This window comes from Lithobates pipiens, unplaced genomic scaffold, assembly GCF_037356315.1.
Source record: "Lithobates pipiens isolate NorthernLeopardFrog02 unplaced genomic scaffold, aLitPip1_a1.2 Scaffold_19, whole genome shotgun sequence".
Lineage (NCBI taxonomy): Eukaryota > Metazoa > Chordata > Amphibia > Anura > Ranidae > Lithobates > Lithobates pipiens.
The window spans coordinates 188,048,290-188,065,561 of record NW_027507764.1 but is presented as its reverse complement, the minus strand read 5'-3'; the positions used below and the strand labels follow the sequence as shown (position 1 = coordinate 188,065,561).

General features: G+C 40.6%; 1 protein-coding gene across 1 annotated transcript in view; it reads left to right on the top strand.

The window, feature by feature from the left end:
* The window catches only part of CDCP1 (CUB domain containing protein 1), a 173,194-nt gene extending 156,217 nt beyond the window's left edge, over positions 1–16,977 (top strand). The window contains exon 9 of the mRNA XM_077491587.1: positions 9,806–16,977. Within this exon, the coding sequence (XP_077347713.1) occupies positions 9,806–10,220 (415 nt within the window). The 3' untranslated portion in view covers positions 10,221–16,977. The remainder of the gene's footprint in view (positions 1–9,805) is intronic.
* The last annotated feature ends 295 nt before the right edge of the window (positions 16,978–17,272 follow it).

Sequence of the window (17,272 nt, the reverse complement as noted above, 5' to 3'; positions counted from 1 at the left end):
GTCCTATAGTCTTGTTTGTGGGTATTCTTGTGATGAAGTATAATATTGGAGGATGTGAAAAGGGTAGCTAAAACTGGCTACCCCTTTTTGTATCTTCTTGTCACTTTTTAACTCTTAAGGGACTGAATTAACTTTTCTTCTACAACATATTTTTATTATATCCTTTATGGTCTTTCCATTAATGTAGTAAACACGCTTCTAGCTACTATAGATAGTTGGTTAAAGTGGAGTTCCCCCCCAAAAAATTGAAGTTTTGCTTTAGGGACTCCTCACCCCCTTACAGGCCACATTTGGCATGTCATTTTTTTGGGGAGGGAATGTATACCTAGTTTTGACAGGTACCCTAGGTGACTCGAACAGAAGTTTTTTTCTCTCCCCCCCCCCCTCCCTCCCAGCAATATTCTGGGATACATCACAGGTCCCAGATGATTGCCCGGCCATTAAGGAGGCGTAGTGCAACTCGCGCATTTGGCTGTGAAGCTGCAAGCTGCCCACACTTGTGATGATGGCACCAGGGGGAGGTGAGGGACAGGAGCGAGGGTTCAGGTGCCCGCATCACTGAATCGTGGGACAGATGAGTGTGTATTAACCACTTAAGGACAGAGCCTCGTTTTGAGATTTGGTGTTTACTAGTTTAAAACAGGTTTTCTTGCCAGAAAATTTGAACCCCCAAACATTTTATATATTTTTTTTTCTAACACCCTAGATTTTAAAATGGCGGTCCTTACAATACTTTCTTTCACACCGTATTTGTGCAGGGGTCTTACAAGTGCAATTTTTTGGGGGAAAAAATACACTTTTTTTGAATAAAAAAAAAACCGTAGTGTTGGCCCATTGGTATATTATGAAAGATGATGTTACTCCGAGTAACTTGATATCCAAAATGTCACACTTCAAAATTGCACCCGCTCGTGGAATGGCGACAAACGTTTACCCTTAAAAACCTCCATAGGCGATGTTTTAAAAATTCTACAGGTTGCATGTTTTGAGTTACAGAGGAGCTAGAATTAATATTGCTCCTGGTCAAACGATCGCGGTGATACCTCACATGTGTGGTTTGAGCACAGCATACATATACAGGCGCTACTCATGTATGTGTTCGCTTCTGTGCACAAGCTCGTCAGAACGGGGCATGTTAAAAAAATTTTTTTTTTTGTTATTTATTTTACTTTTTTCTTTTTATGCTGTTCTTTAAAAAAAAAAAATATCACTTTTATTCCTATTACAAGGGATGTAAACATTAGATCTCATATGTACACCAAAATGCAATAAAAAATATATTAAAAAAAAGGAATTTGGGAGAAAAAAAAATCCCTTTTAAGAGCTATGGGTGGAAAGTGACATTTTGATGTCGCTTCCACCCTGCAATGGTATGGAGCTGGGTGGGGGTCATATTCCCCTCACTCAGCTCCATACCACACATGGGAACGGATGCGATCACCTCCGCCTCTGCCAACGGTGGAGGGCACCGGAGCACATCGGGAGGGGGAGGCCCTCTCCTGCCACTGATAAAAGTTAATGAATTTTTTTTTCAATTTGGATGGCTGTATTCCAACAAAAAAAATGTCTTGGTTAAAAATCCATACAACAAAAGATGGAATCAATCGCTATTATGTTTCACACTGTAACTACTTTGATCTGAAAGCCAACTACCCACTCTTGAAGAGGATACCGGGGTTATGGTTGCTAGCTCCTGCCAGAACGATATTCCTCTTCAAACAGCCAAGGTAGAGTCAGCAAGTGGTTAAGTTGACAGCTATACTTTTTGTAGCTGCTGACTTTTAATAAACATAAAAATGAGTGGCACTCCGCTTTAGACTGCTGGAAGTCCTAATGTCATTCAAACATCTTGAAAATTGCCAGTGTTTGTCAAGGCAAATACTAGATGGTTTCACTAATTGCTACACATACTAATGCATTTTAGTTCAAGCGTTTCAATCACAAACAAGCATGAGTAGACAGTAATGTATTTTTTGTTTTTGTTTTTTTCTTTGTTTTCACAAGTTTGGCCTGTATTGTATCTCAGTAGACAGATTATTTTGGTGCTCTTTGTGACCTAGTGGAGGATAATTTGCTAATTGTAGAGCATGTTAACGTTCAAAGCAAATTTTCTCTTACGTTCATTGACGGACACAGCTCTTCTATTTTTTCATCATAGGGTGTTATAGCACCACCTACAGGAGTAGAACACTAGGCTAAAATTAAACTCATCACTACCTATGGGCAGTCCTAGCTGGTGTAAATCCTCTTTGGTATAGGCAAACAAGTAATTTCTGCCCAGTGTTTCAGGAGTAAGCATCTAGTTCTCTGCTGGGACCTGTGATTCCATAGCCTTCTTTCCCTTTTTTTTGGGGGGGCGACTTTTTTCCTGTTGAGATCTTAAATCAACAGCTGGGCTGGAGGACGGACTGGATAATCTAGATCCAGTGGTCTACCCAGTCTGGCCTACGAGTGCACGTAGACCTGCTACATGCTGGGTCGGCTACAACAGCCCCAGTGAGTTAAACGCCTTGCAGGAACACTTAATTGGGTGCCTGCAGTCCATATCACAGTGTTACCTTGGACTGACAGCCCCCCATGCCCCATTTCAGTGGTGGAGGGAGCCCTCAACCTGCATGGACCAGTAGATGCTTCCCTCTCACTCCAGGCACATGTGGGGGCGTGGGTACTCCCTGGGGTGGTTGGCTCTTTTCTCCTCCTACCCTCCGGGCTTGTCTCTTCTACTACACCCCCCCCCCCCCAATCATCTGGGATGAATTTGTATGGGGTTGGATACCATGTTATCCTAGTCTCCCCAGGCTCCAAGTGTCACTGGCTGTAGCTTGAGTTGCTCTGAGCTGTGTGTGCCTGTGTGATTCGCTCACTGGCAGCTTTTATCCCTACCTGCAGATAAGACAGGCAGCCCTGTGGCACTGCATGTCCAAGGCTTGGCTGCTGCTGTGGGTCAGCACAAGAGGTGAGCTGCGGTTCTCCCAGTAGCCCTGCAAGAACAAGTGGGGCTCTGTGCCCAGCCAGTGGCTGGATATACATCCTCCCCACTACTGCTGTTGGTTCTTTGAGCTGCGTTTTGGATGGAGGGGTTTCTGTCTGAGGCATCACACCTGGTACTTTGCTGATCCTGCTCCACAGTTGAGCATTGGAGACAGTGGGCACTGAGGGGTTTCTCCCCTCCTCATCCCTGTAGCCTCAGGATTCTGTAAAAAAAAATCCCTGATTCCTCTGATGGAGAGGCTGAGTCCTTGCCTCTGTTACCACACAAAAACATGCATTGGTGGCCACACCTCTTACCTCAGTGCAGGGAATGTTTAAATGTGAGGATACTTCAGGGGCTGCTGGTGTAGGAGCCATCACCTATGGGAATGGCAAGGCCGTCTACGCTGTTTGTTAGGGTTTATCCTTTATTCCTCCTATTTGGAAAATTGTTTTGCCAAAAATGAGACCGTCCGAAGCTCCCCCTTTTTCTAGGTTTAATAAGGCGACCGTGTACCGGTGGAGGAGTTTCCTTCCTTTAACCACTTCAATACAGAACACTTTCACCCCCTTCCTGCTCAGGCCAATTTTCAGCTTTCAGCCCTGTCGCAATTTGAATGATAATTGCGTGGGCATGCAACACTGTACCCATATGAAATTTTTATCATTTTTTCCCCCACAAATAGAGCTTTCTTTTGGTGGTATTTGACCACCACTGGGTTTTTCATTTTTTGCTAAACATATAAACAAAAATCAGAAAAGTTTTCTTCTGATGAAGCGGCATTGATGAGGTGGCACTGAGGCACATTTGGTGGTATTTGATACCACTGTTTATTTGGCTGCATTCACTTTCAGCTCAAAAAACAATTGTAAAACTCCTGAAAAAACATCCAATGAGCAAAATCTCATTCATTTAAATGGCACCTGTTAACATCTGAGCAGTGTCAGAGCGACACACTCCGAACTACCGATTGATGCTGCACACCCTCGGGGGCGCGGAAGCGTCTTATTCTGCTGGATGTCATATGATGCCCAGTCAAAATAACTGATCCCCCACCTGACCACCATTCTGCTATAGGCCGGGCGCGATGTGGTTAAGGAGCTGACCGTAAGGCATTATCAGTCACCCATCAGTATCAGGCACCCACATTATGTTTACGACCGCTGCAACAGACCTGGTGTCTTATTACTGAGTAGGCCAAGCTCTTATGAAAAGGTCTGGGTACAGGACAAGTGTCCACTATCTACATAAAACAGGCGGACCCAGATCTCGTGGAGGATATGAGGCTTTACATTGTATAAAAGTTCATGGATGCAGCCCTAACAGGGGTTGGCATACGATGTGTATGGTGAGACCTCTTACATACAATGGATATAAAAATTCTAGACACCCCAGTTAAAATGTTAGGTTTCTGTGACGTAAAAAAATGAGGCAAAGATTAAACATTTCAGAACTACTACCTTTTTAATGTGACCTATAAACTGAAATCAGAACAGCAAACTGAAATCTATTAGGTGGAGGGAAGTAAAAATAAAATATGGTTGCATAAGTGTGCACACCCTTAACCACTTCAGCCCTGGAAGAATTCACCCCCTTTCTGAACAGGCCATTTTTTGTGATACGGCACTGCCTCATTTTAACTGACAATTGCCCGGTATTGGGTCCTTTTTTTCCCCAAAATACTTTTCTTTTGGTGATATTTGATCACCTCTGTAGTTTTTATTTTTCGTGCTATAAACAAAAAAAAGACAGACCATTTTGAAAAAAAACACAATTTTTTTACTTTTTGCTATAATAAATATCCCCCCAAAAAAAATTTCTTCCTCAGTTTAGATCGATATATATTCTTCTACATATTTTTGGTAAAAAAAAAATTGCAATAAGTTTACATTGATTGGTTTGCGCAAAAGTTATAGCTTCTACAAAATAGGGGATATATTAAAGGCATTTTCATTATTTTTTTTATTTTTTTACTAGTAATGGCAGCGATCTGTGATTTTTATTGGGACTGTGACATTGCACTTTTATACAGTGATCAGAGCTAAAAATAGCCACTGATTACTGTATAAATGTCACTGGCAGGGAAGGGGTTAACACTAGGGGGCGATTAAGGTGTTACGTGTGTTCTAACTGTAGGGGGATGAGAGGGCCTGGGGAGGAGACCGATCGTTGTTCCTATATACTAGCAACATACGATCTGTCTCCTCTCCCCTGCCAGAACCAGGGTGTGTGTGTTTACACACACACACATCCCCTCTCTTGCTCTGTCTGGAGTGATCGCGGGTGCGTGACAGACATCACGGCCGCCGGGCACATGCATTGGCTCAGTGACGCCTCTGGTGGCATGTGCATGCCCCCTATAGACCCTTAAAGTGGCCGCCGTACAGCTACGACGATTCGCGCAGGGGAGCCATTTTGCCCCATCAAACGGTTTGACGGCAGGTGGTTGGCAAGAGGTTGGTTAAGCTAATACTTTTGTTGAAGCACCTTTTGATTTTATTACAGCACTCAGTCTTTTGGGGTATGAGTCTATCATCATGGCACATCTTGACTAGAGGTCAACCGATATATCGGCCGGCCGATATTTGGCGTTTTTTAATTAATCGGCATCGGCCGATTGTGCTGTTAAAAAAGGCCGATGGTATATTCAGCGCGACTTGCAAATGACTTCAGTAATAGAAGTCAGTGCAAGTTGCCTGGAGACTTGAGTGAAGCACTTGTCTCCTCTCTGGGCAGTCTGCCAAGAAAAGATCAAAAAGATACAATGTTTACACTTAAATGAATGAACTCAACTCAGTGTGTAGAGTTCTCAGTTTAACCATTTAAAGACTAAATCTTTTTTGACACTTGATGCTTACAAATAAAAATCCTGTATTTTCTGCTACAAATTCACTTAGAACCCCCAAAACTTATATATATATATTTTTTTAGCAGAGATCCTAGGGAATAAAATAGCTGTTGTTGCAATATTTTATGTCACACGGTATTTGTGCAGCGGTCTTTCAAACTCAATTTTTTTTGGGAAAAACTACACAGATTAAAAAAAACAAAACAGTAAAGTTAGCCCATTTTTTTCATCCAAAAGTTTTTTGATTGTTAAATCATAGTGTAGCGCTAAAAAAGAAAGTGACCATTATATATAACTAATCAGTGGTCTCATCATATTATACAAATGTCAAAACCAAGGATTATATGGCATTCATTAAAAATCCACCATATGTGCACAATTTACTAATACAAAAATTTTTTTTTATATATATAAAAAACCATATAGTGATACAAGAAAGTCCAAAAAGAGATACGAAAAAAAGTCTCTTATTCCACACGTGAAGTAAAAATCACCGTCCACCTTCTTTACATGAAGATAACATGCAGACACCACGTGATATTCCCATCACCATTTACGATATAGGCTTACCAGATGTATTGGATCCAAACGAATATACATTCGAAGGATCGCAAAGGCTTGTGCACTCGTATGCAAAATCTTTCAAAGATAAACTCTCCAGGGAAGTTTCAGATCAAACTATTCCACTCCAGTATTCGAAAAATGTCAAATCTTCAGTAATGTAATCCAACTCACATTGTCGAACCCATACAAAAAGAAATGAGGGCCACAATAGTATAATTCCGTTTAAAAGAAAAATTTAATAAAAAAGTAATGAACTTACATATGTACAGTGAATAAAGCGCTTATTTCATAAAAGACACAGCTGCAGTTTTTTGATCACCCATGGGCAGGAGTGGTGGAGGAGCGGTATACACCACTCAAAAGATGCTGCTTGCAGGACTTTTTTTTAACGTCCTGCCAGCGCATCTCCTCAGTGTGAAAGCACTCGGGGCTTCCATACAGACTGCAGGGGAGCCGTTTTGCAGGCACTTTACAGGCGCTATTTTAAAGCGCCTGAAAAACGCCCCAGTGGGAAAGGTGTCTAACTGTTAGATTTTATGAGATGAAGGGGAATAAATAAATAATCAGCCTAACATATCGGCCCAAAAAAATCGGCATCATATATCGGCCATTGGCCGTGGCGATTTCTAAATATCGGTATCGGCATTGGCCAGAGCAAAACCCATAACGGTCGACCTCTAATCTTGACTTGCCAATATTTGCTCACTCTTCCTTGCAAAAACACTCCAAATCTGTCAGACTGCAAGGGCATCTTCTGTGCACAGCCTTCTTCAGATTGCCCCACAGATTTTAAATCTGATTCAGGTCTGGGCCATTCCAAAACTTTAATCATATTCTGGTAAAGCCATTCCATTGTTGATTTGGATGTATGCTTTGGGTCGCTATCATGCTGAAAGATAAAGTTCCTCTTCATGTTCTGCTTTCTAGCAGTTGCCTGAAGGTTTTGTGCCAATATTGACTGGTATTTGGAACTGTTCATAATTCCCTCTACCTTGACTAAGGCCCCTGTTCCAGCTGAAGAAAAACAGCCCCAAAGCAGCATCATGCTGACACCACCATGCCTCGCTGTGGGTGTATAGTGTTCTTTTGGTGAGGTGCAGTGTTGTTTTTGTGCCAAACATATCTTTTGGAATTATGGCCAAAAAGTTCAACCTTTCATCAGATCATAACACATTTTCCCACGTGCTTTTAGGAGACTTCAGATATGTTTTTACAAAAATTAGCTGGCCTTGGATGTTTTTCTTTGTAAAGAAAAGGCTTCCATCTTGCCACTCTACCCCATAGCCCAGACATATGAAGAATACGGGAGACTGTAGTCACATGTACCCCGCAGCCAGTACTTGGCAGATATTCCTGCATCTCCTTTAATGTAGCTGTAGGCTTTTTGGCAGCCTCCCTGACTCCTCGTCTTTTTATCAGTTTTGGTGGGACGTCCAGTTCTTAGTGATGTCACTGTTGTGCCATATTATCTCCACTTGATGATGACTGTCTTCGCTGTGTTCCATGGTATATCTAATCCCTTGGAAATTTTGTACCCTTCTCCTGACTGATACCTTTTAACAATGGGATCCCTCTGATACTCTGGAAGCTCTCTATGGACCATGCTGTAAGATGCGACTGAGAAAATGTTAGGAAAGGCATACTAGAACAGCTGAACTTTATTTGGGGTTAATCAGAGGCACTTTAAAGGATGGCAGGTGTGTACTGACTCCTATTTAACATGAGTTTGAATGTGATTGTCTAATTCTGAACACGGCTACATCCCCAGTTACAGCATAAGAGGATGCTTTTTACTTTTAACCTGCCCCCCCCCCCCCCCATTTGTTTTTCAATTGAGTTGTACAATTTATAGGTCACATTAAAGGTGGAAAAAGTTCTGAAATTATTATCTTTGTCTCATTTTTTTACATCACAGAAACCTGACATTTTAACAGGGGTGTGTAGACTTTTTATATTCACTGTACGTACATAAGCAAATTGGGCTGTATTCTTTGCAAATCACCCAGATTATTACAGCTCACGTTCTGCATACTTATGAGCATGACTGATTTACTATATTGGGGTGATGCCTATTACTAGGCTTTGTAGCTATTTATAAACATCCGCTTAACTCTTGATGTTTTATGAGGCCCACATGCTTGCTTAAAGCCGGATTGCACTGTGGAAAAAAATATTAAAAGCCAGCAGCTACAAATACTGCAGCTGCTGACTTTTAATAAATGGACACTCACCTGTCCTGGGGTCCAGCGATGCCCAGGCCGATCGATCGCTCGGCTCTCAGCTGCTGCCGTCACCATTCTAGGTGAGAGAATCAGGAAGTGAAGCGCTGCGGCTTCACTTCCCGGTTCCCTACTGCGCATGCGCGAGTCGCGCAGCACAATAGGAATTGTCCGCGCTGTCTCTGGGACCCATGTGTGTCCCACCAGACAGCGCGCAGGGGCAGGAAGAAGCGTAGACTCCCGTGGGAGTCTATGCCCGGAAGTGGGTGTAAATACTTGTCTTTGACAGGTATCTGCACCCCCTCCCCCCTGAAAGGTGCCAATTGTGACACCGGAGGGGGGGAGGGTTTCCTATCAGCGGAAGTTCCACTTTAGGGTGGAACCCCGCTTTAATAAATGTGTTTATACTAGCTTTCGTTTTTCCTCCCAACCGACGGCTTTTTGTAGCATCTTTATTTTTGCATCCCCTGGTCCTGAAGAAGCGTAACTACGCATTCCATGTCAATGAATGGTTGGATTTTCAATTTATTCATGTTCTACAGGATTTATGATTGCTGTTTTTTGTGAATATAACTTTATATCCTAATAGGGGCTGCCACCGAAAGTGACACATAGGTGCAAATATGCTGCTTTACTTTCTTCGGTTTTAACAGATTTTAGGATTTTAAATTTGTATTAATAATAAAAATGGATATCTGTTAGTATAAATGTTGTGTGTCTATAAAGTCCATGTAATGCGTTCCAAAATAATTTTTTGGTTTTATATCACTAGGAGGTGGCACTTGTATGTATTAAATGAACAAGTACCCACAGTACCACCCAGAGGTCTCTTATTGCCTACTCTATTTTATGTCTAGGATGTCAGTGAGATAACATTGCTGTGATTTCTTGCACTCAGAATGTTTTTTTGTGAATATATACTTGTTTGCATATACTGAATAAAACTATTTTAAAGAGGAAAAAATATATATATTTTTTTTGCATGTACACAATTTGAGGACTAATGGCAGCACAAGTTCACCTAATTCACTAAGCTCAGTAAAAAAAGTTTAGTTGCAAAGTGAATTTTCACTTAATGAAGCTTTGCTGACCTCAATCATCCAGTCCAGCAAAAAATCCTGTTGTTTTTTTTTTGTTTTTTGTTTTTTAAATTAACTTTATTGAAAATTCTTTAGTAATGTAATCATTTTTGTTTGATTGTAGGAAAAAACAGAAGAAAGCTCCAGTGGGTATATACAATTCTGAAGTGAGCACCGAAGCACCGAGACGACAAGCCTTCTTTAAGAAGGGTAGGAAGAATAATGAATCACACGTGTATGCAGTTATTGATGATACAATGGTGTATGGCTACCTGCTACAAGAAAAGGATGACTCTACCCCAGAAGTAGATGTATACAGGCCATTTGAAGGCCCCATGGGTGATCCTCCTCCTGTTCCCCCTATGAAATTTCTTAATGGAAGCACTAGAGAGGATACAGTGTTGGACCCTCTTGCACGTTCAATGAAAGAAAATGAGATCTATACAATCTCTGAACCAATTGAGAGACAGCCAGTAGAAAATGAAGATACCAGCATACCTTACATCGAGGAATCGGATAGTGGAACCATAACTACGTAGAAAAATCAAAATTGAACTGTTTAAGTGATCATCAGAAGAAAATATTTATTTTGAGCAAAACCTTCTCATAAGGCTTGTATGTCCAGTTTGGAGCTGATCACTCTGTACGGGAACGTGACTCAATTGGGTGCACTGGATTTAGTTGTCATTGAAGCCATATGGGCTTAGCTGACTGTGAAAAGTGAGATATTATTTGCCTTGTGCGCTTAAAATATTCCCTTTAAATCCATTAAGAGAAATCATTTAAGCACAGTGTTTGAAAAAAATTAGATTCTTGCATGGATGAAACACTGAATTCAAGCTTCTCTGAAAAGACAATATAGTAAAAACTGCACACTGCAAATGCACGTCAGTCTTCTCAGTAGCATGTGAATGTCTCCATTGCACTTCTCAGTTCCCAAAAAATGTAAATTCCATTAAAAAAATGTATATACATTTTTGAAAGAAACCTAATTGAAAAAAGGGAACTGATGTGCAAATCTAAAAAGAACTATTTTAGAAATGGATTTACATTTTCTTTTTCTTTTTTTTTTTATTGCTTTTCGTTTTTTTCTCCTACATCCTCTACGTCTGCATGTCCAGGAAGATGTTGACACCATATTTTAGCAATTGTTTATGTTGAGTTTTTTTACCTCTTCAAACAGGTATACATCTTGCAACCCATCAGACCTATTTTTAGCCTGGGCTGGACAATAGCCAGGAATGGAGTTGCCAATAGGCCTAAAGGGGCTGTCACGTAATCTGTCTTTGTAGTCAGAGCTATAGCAGAAGTTGTCATTGGTGGCCACTTTTTCTGAAAATGCTAGTTGTCCAGGTGACAGACAGGTCTATTGTCTTCTATATTTTTTAAGTCATGGACCTGAAATGGACATGTAGAATAGCAATTCTGACATCAGTTGCTGCATAAGCCTTCTACATCACAGACATAGAATTGTTTTTTGTGACTGGCAGGCAACTAGCATTGTGAGATGGCCAATGACCGCTTCCACACTGCTTTTAGCATAGGTACCTGTAGGGCATGTTCCCATGAGCAATGCACAAATCAGAGTGACCAGGGATTTTCTTACTGATTTCTGAATACTATATTACTATTCCCCCCCCCCATTATAAATATCTTTAGATTTGTTTAAGTAAACCAAAAGGTTTCATTTGTGTCTTCTGCGTGCAGGCGAAAAAAAAAAAAAAAGACATTTGGATACATACAGCACTTCATTTTTTTACAGATCTGAACACAGCAGTTTTGTATATTATGGACCCATGTATACAGCTGTGGCTGAGCTTAGTAACCTTGTATTGTGTTCAATCAAAGTAGAAAATTCTGCGTCAGTAGTTAGTAATTTATGCACGTGCTTACAAACGTGTAAATTTAAACAAATACACAAAAAATCTGGGATTAAAAACTGAGCTAGAGGAATTCAATATGGATGTGAAAGGTTAAGGACCTTTTACCACTGCATGCAGGAGCTATCTACTGTCAAATCAGTATTTTATTACGCCTGTGGGCATGAGCCATTACAAGACGAGCCCATTCGTCTAAAGTTCTAAAAAAACACTGTATTTTTTTTCTATACATATATTTCCCCTATATGAGCACATGTGTAATAAGAACCCCCAGATGCAATGTTTGATATTAATTATTTTTGGCCTTACTTTAGGACATAGGGCAAGAGGAGCTGCCTGTATATAGGCATTTGAAAATTACCAGAGAAAATTTACTGGGCTAAACACCAATACACCTCTGTTAAAACAATTATCAGAATATTGTTTGAATGTGAGCCTTGTATGCTTTAACACAAAAAAAAGGGCTAAGAAAAATAACTATTTGACACAGTGAACCTCATTTATTTGCAAATACATTATTTAGTCTATTTACAGTTTTAAAGCAACTGCACAAGATCTAACCTGTAGGCAAGGATACGTTAAATATATACATGTTTGACAGAATGTGTTGAGACAGGAATTTCTTGAACCTGTGTGTCATACTTCCACATTCTGTTGAATGTAAAATCTGCTTTAAAAAACACAGGAGTGGTAATGCAGTGTGTGTGAATTTTATGCTTCTTTTTTTTTCACACCCTAGTACTGTTTTTTAGTTGTGGGTACAATTTTTAAATTGTAACAATGGACTTTCTCTTATTTGCTCTCTTTTGGTCTTTTAAATATACCTGGAAAGCTTTTTTTATCATCGGTATAATAAGTGAAAAAATATTGATGTTGTCTAAAATTTGAGCCAGGTACACACTAATTCGAGCAACCCGCTTACAAAAATAGGAAAATGTGTGAAAACACAGGAAGGAATATGAGGTTATATAATATTCATTAAACAAATATCTTAGATTCTTGAGAAAAAAAATCCGCCTAAAATTATGCTGTACAACAGGCCTGCCCATTCATTTTAAATCCTACCTAATCAGGTAGACTCTTACACTATAGTTTATGGTAAATATTGCTGCTTTAATACCCAGATTCCCAAACTTCAACCCAAGGTCCATGTGAGTCTTTTTGGTATTAGCTGCAAGACTCTTGGATACCAGAAATCTGTAGTGAGAGCATTGATTTGCAAAGGCAGAAATAGAAGAAACCTGTAGCACAGCCTTTCTCAGCCTTCTCATCACAAAGGAACCTTCAAATAACTTATTGGTGTCAGGGTGCTAAATTTTTTTTAGTTCTACAACTCATTATACATAAGTGTGATGACCAGTGAGAAGGGTGCTCCTTACAACTGTGGACATTGGGAAGAATTACCACCTTACAAATAGTTAAAAAGATCAATGGTGTCATTTGGAACATATCTGAGGCGTAGAAAATGCTCAAAGAACCCCCAGCAAACTCTGGAGGAACCCTAGTTGAGAAACCCTACTGTAGCATGTCCACTGGCTCTGACCATTAAATATACTGAACATTAAGTGCAGCCCCTTGCTAATGTGGGACCACTGTTGAGCTTCATGTACCTCATTAAATGAAAGCACTGCAGTCTAATAGATTAAACAAAATCTGACACCATCAGATTTTGTAAATCACTTTGCTAGCCAAACACATCACTTTAAATCCCACAGCCTAGCTTTAATGTAGAACTATGGGCAAAACTTATTTTTTCATGTTGGATAGAGTAAAGCCTAGTAGACATGACGACATCAGCCGGTTTAATAAAAACTGTCCAACATTTGGCCCGTGTGTATGGCAGCCGTTCTGAAAGAAGCTGGCCTTTGACTGTTCGACAAACATGCTGGAAAACCAGCAGCTGACTGGCTCCCGATCAGCCACTCGCTGAGAGCTCTGACCGGAGTGTTCTGGCCCTTGCCAGAACACAGGGGGCCATCCCCTGTCAGAACACAAAAGGACAGCTGGGGAGATCGCTTCACTAACATTGGATCATTAGTACAGCGACTCCGACCCGAGCTGTCACTCGCTGGGTGTGTACCAGGCTTTAGGGAGGGTCAAAACCCGTCAGTTTATTTTTTGCCATCTGTGTCCCATTGGGGAGATTTCCTTTCACATCCTGTCCCATAGACAAACAGGAAGTGAGGAAATCCCTGCAAATTAAGAGAATTCCTTGGGGACCACAGGTCATCAGAACTGGTGTCCCCATGAGAAGATTTCTCATCTATTACTTTTCTGGAGACAAGCCAAAATTTGAGGTTTTCTTTTACTTTCAATAATAATGGTAAGCAGGACAAAAAGGGTGAATTTCCCCAACAGACAGCAATAAAAACTGACAGGTGTTCTAATCCATCTCTATTCTGTTCAAAACTAAGTTTTACCTTTTAGTTGTACTTTAGGACAAAACTTTGTTACTTTTTCCTGTCTTAACCACTTCCCGACCAGCGCACGACGATGTACGTCGACAGAATGGCACGGGCAGGCATATTGGCGTACATGTACGTCCAATATTCGTTGCCGCCGGCGGCGCGCTCCCGCGCTGGTCGGGACCCCCGTGAGTCCGGTCGCGGGACCCGTGGACTCGATCACCGCGGGCATCCCCGCGATCGTCTCACGGAGCGGCCGAATGGAGGAAATGCTGTATAAACAACATTTTTCCTTCTGCCTAGCAACTAGTGACGCTGATCTCTGCTCCATGTGATTGGAGCAGAGATCAGTGTACACTAAATGAAAGCCCAACCCCCCCACAGTTAGTAACACACCCCTAGGAACACTTAACCCCTACACTGCCACCCACTGGTTAACCCTTTCACTGCCAGTGTCATTTACACAGGAATCACTGCATTTATATAGCAGTGATTACTGTATAAATGACAATGGTCCCAAAAATGTGTCAAAAATGTCCGATGGGTCCCCCACAATGTCGCAGTCACAATAAAAATCGCAGATCGCCGCCATTACTAGTAAAAAAAAAAATAATAAAAAATTATTAATAAAAATGCTATAAAACTATCCCTATTTTGTAAACGCTATAACTTTTGCGCAAACCAATCAATAATCGCTTATTGCGATTTTTTTTTTTACCAAAAATATGTAGAAGAATACGTATCGGCCTAAACTGAGGGAAAAAAATGTTTTTTTATATATTTTTGGGGGATATTTATTATTACAAAAAGTAAAAAATAATGCGTTTTTTTCAAAATTATCGCTCTATTTTTGTTTATAGTGCAAAAAATAAAAACCGCAGGGGTGATCAAATACCACCAAAAGAAAGCTCTATTTGTGGGAAAAAAAGGACGTTAATTTTGTTTGGGAGCCACGTCGCACGACCGCGTAATTGTCAGTTAAAGCGACGCAGTGCCGAATCGCAAAAAGTGGTCTGGTCTTTGACCAGCAAATTGGTCCGGTCTGAAAGTGGTTAAAGCATTTTTCCCTCCAGCTGAAATTCAATGCTGATATTTTTTAAAATTTTTACTCATTTCAAATGAAAAAATATATTGAACTACGATGCTTCTCAAAGTTAATTCTGACTTTCTTGGCCGAAAAACAAAGCTTAACATTCCTGTGCATGCATGTTTTTACGCGTTTTAAGCATTTAACCACTACCCGACCAGCCACCGCAGTTGTACTGCGGCAGCATGGCTCGGCTGCACGAATCGCCATTATGTTACATCGGTAACATAAACGGCCACTACGGCTTGCGCACCCACCCCCCTCCGCACTCCATGATGCAAGTGCCCGGCGGTCTCGATCACAGCCAGACTCCCGCAATCGCTTGGGGCACAAGGAGAACCGGGAGCTGTGTGTGTAAACACAGTTTCTGGTTCTCTGAGCAGTGAACTGACAGACCGTTTGTTGATACAGAGTATTGTATAGTATAGTTTCCCTGCACAGTCCCATCCCCCCTAGGGAGAACACTCCCTAGGACACATATTAACCCCTTCACTGCCACCTAGTGTTAACCCCTTCACTGCCAGTGACATTTTTACAGTTATCAATGCAACTTTAATCGCACTGATCAATGTATTAATGCCAATGGTCACAAAAATGTGTCAAAATTGTCCGTGTCTGCCATAATTTCACAGTCACAATAAAAATCGCTGATCACCACCATTACTAGTAAAAAAAAAAAAAATAATTTATAAAAATGCCATAAACTATCCCCTATTTTGTAGACTCTATAACTTTTGCGCAAACCAATCAATATACACTTATTGCAATTTTTTATTTATTTTTTAACAAAAATATGTAGAAGAATACAAAAACTGAGGAAAAAATTTTTTATATATTTTTTGGGGATATTTATTATAGCAAAAAGTTAAAAAGAATGCGTTGTTTTTTTTTTTTTTTTTTCAAAATTTGTCGCTTTTTGTTTATAGCGCAAAAAAAACAACGCAGAGGTGATCAAATACCACCAAAAGAAAGCTCTATTTGTGGGAAAAAAAGGATGTCAATTTTGTTTGGGAGCCACTTCGCACGACCGCGCAATTGTCAGTTCAAATGACGCAGTGCCGAATCGCAAAAAGTGGTCTAGTCTTTGGCCAGCCAAATGGTCCAGGGCTTAAACGGTTAAAGGACCCTGCAAGTACTAAAAGATACCAGTTGATCTGCTCTTAAACCCTGATTTTTTTTTTTTTTTTTTTTTTTGGTTGCGGACTGAGCAGTGTCAGCACTGCCCAATGTCTTTTCCTAGTTTACTAATGTGTAAATTTCAAAATTACTCGCCACTCCTACCCTCAAATCTCTATAGTATACAACAAAAAATAAACGCTCTACAACAAACATTGCGTGGTCCAAGGTAAGAACTAAGGGGGCTAAATAGCCTCTTTGAGATAACATATAAAGTGAGCAGAGGATAAAGGACAGCCCTAAAGGCAGGCACACACAGGCAGGATGTCGGGAAACAATGGCCGGGTCAAAAAAAAAAACGGTGTATATTTGGCCTGTGTGTATGTCTGTCTGTTGGACGTGCATGCTAGAATGCTAGAAAACCAGCAGACAACCAGCTCCCGATCAGAGCTCTCAGCCAATGGTAGAGAGCGTTGATCGGAGTGTTCTGGTACCGGGAGAGGCGCGTCCCCCTGTCAGAACACAGCAGCTCAAGTTATATAATTGTTCTGTAACATACAAAAATGTACTGCATTAGTTCTCTGTATTTCGGAATATTTGCACTTGTTTTCTTAGAACTCTCTGTTGATGCTTTTTTGATATATTTATTGTTTTTATGCTTTTGAAACTTCTGTGTGAGGAAGGGTTCGCTGTGTCATTTGTTCAGTGCAATGGCCTTGTTTTCAAAGGGCTAAATACATGTTAAATAATAAAATTCCTGTGTGTTTTGTATGTGAAATAAAACTGAAAGTGGTTATTTCTTAATTAATATTTGCACGTGGCTGTGCCACTCCTTCTGTGTTGGACTCAACGGTTGACAGTTCAGCCAAGAACATTTTTCTTACCTTAGACACTGGATCCTCGGAGTACACTTTGCTGGACGATTATCTGCTGCTGGGCCTGTGCTTGCTGACTGCTCTCTGAGACTTGTATGTAATGCTATTCCACAGCTATGTCATGGTTCTGTCTGGAATTTATATACTTGAAATAGTCATATCCTTTTTACTGTATGTTCACATTTCTAAAAACATAATGCAGTATTTCCTGTCAAAGCAGATGGTGTG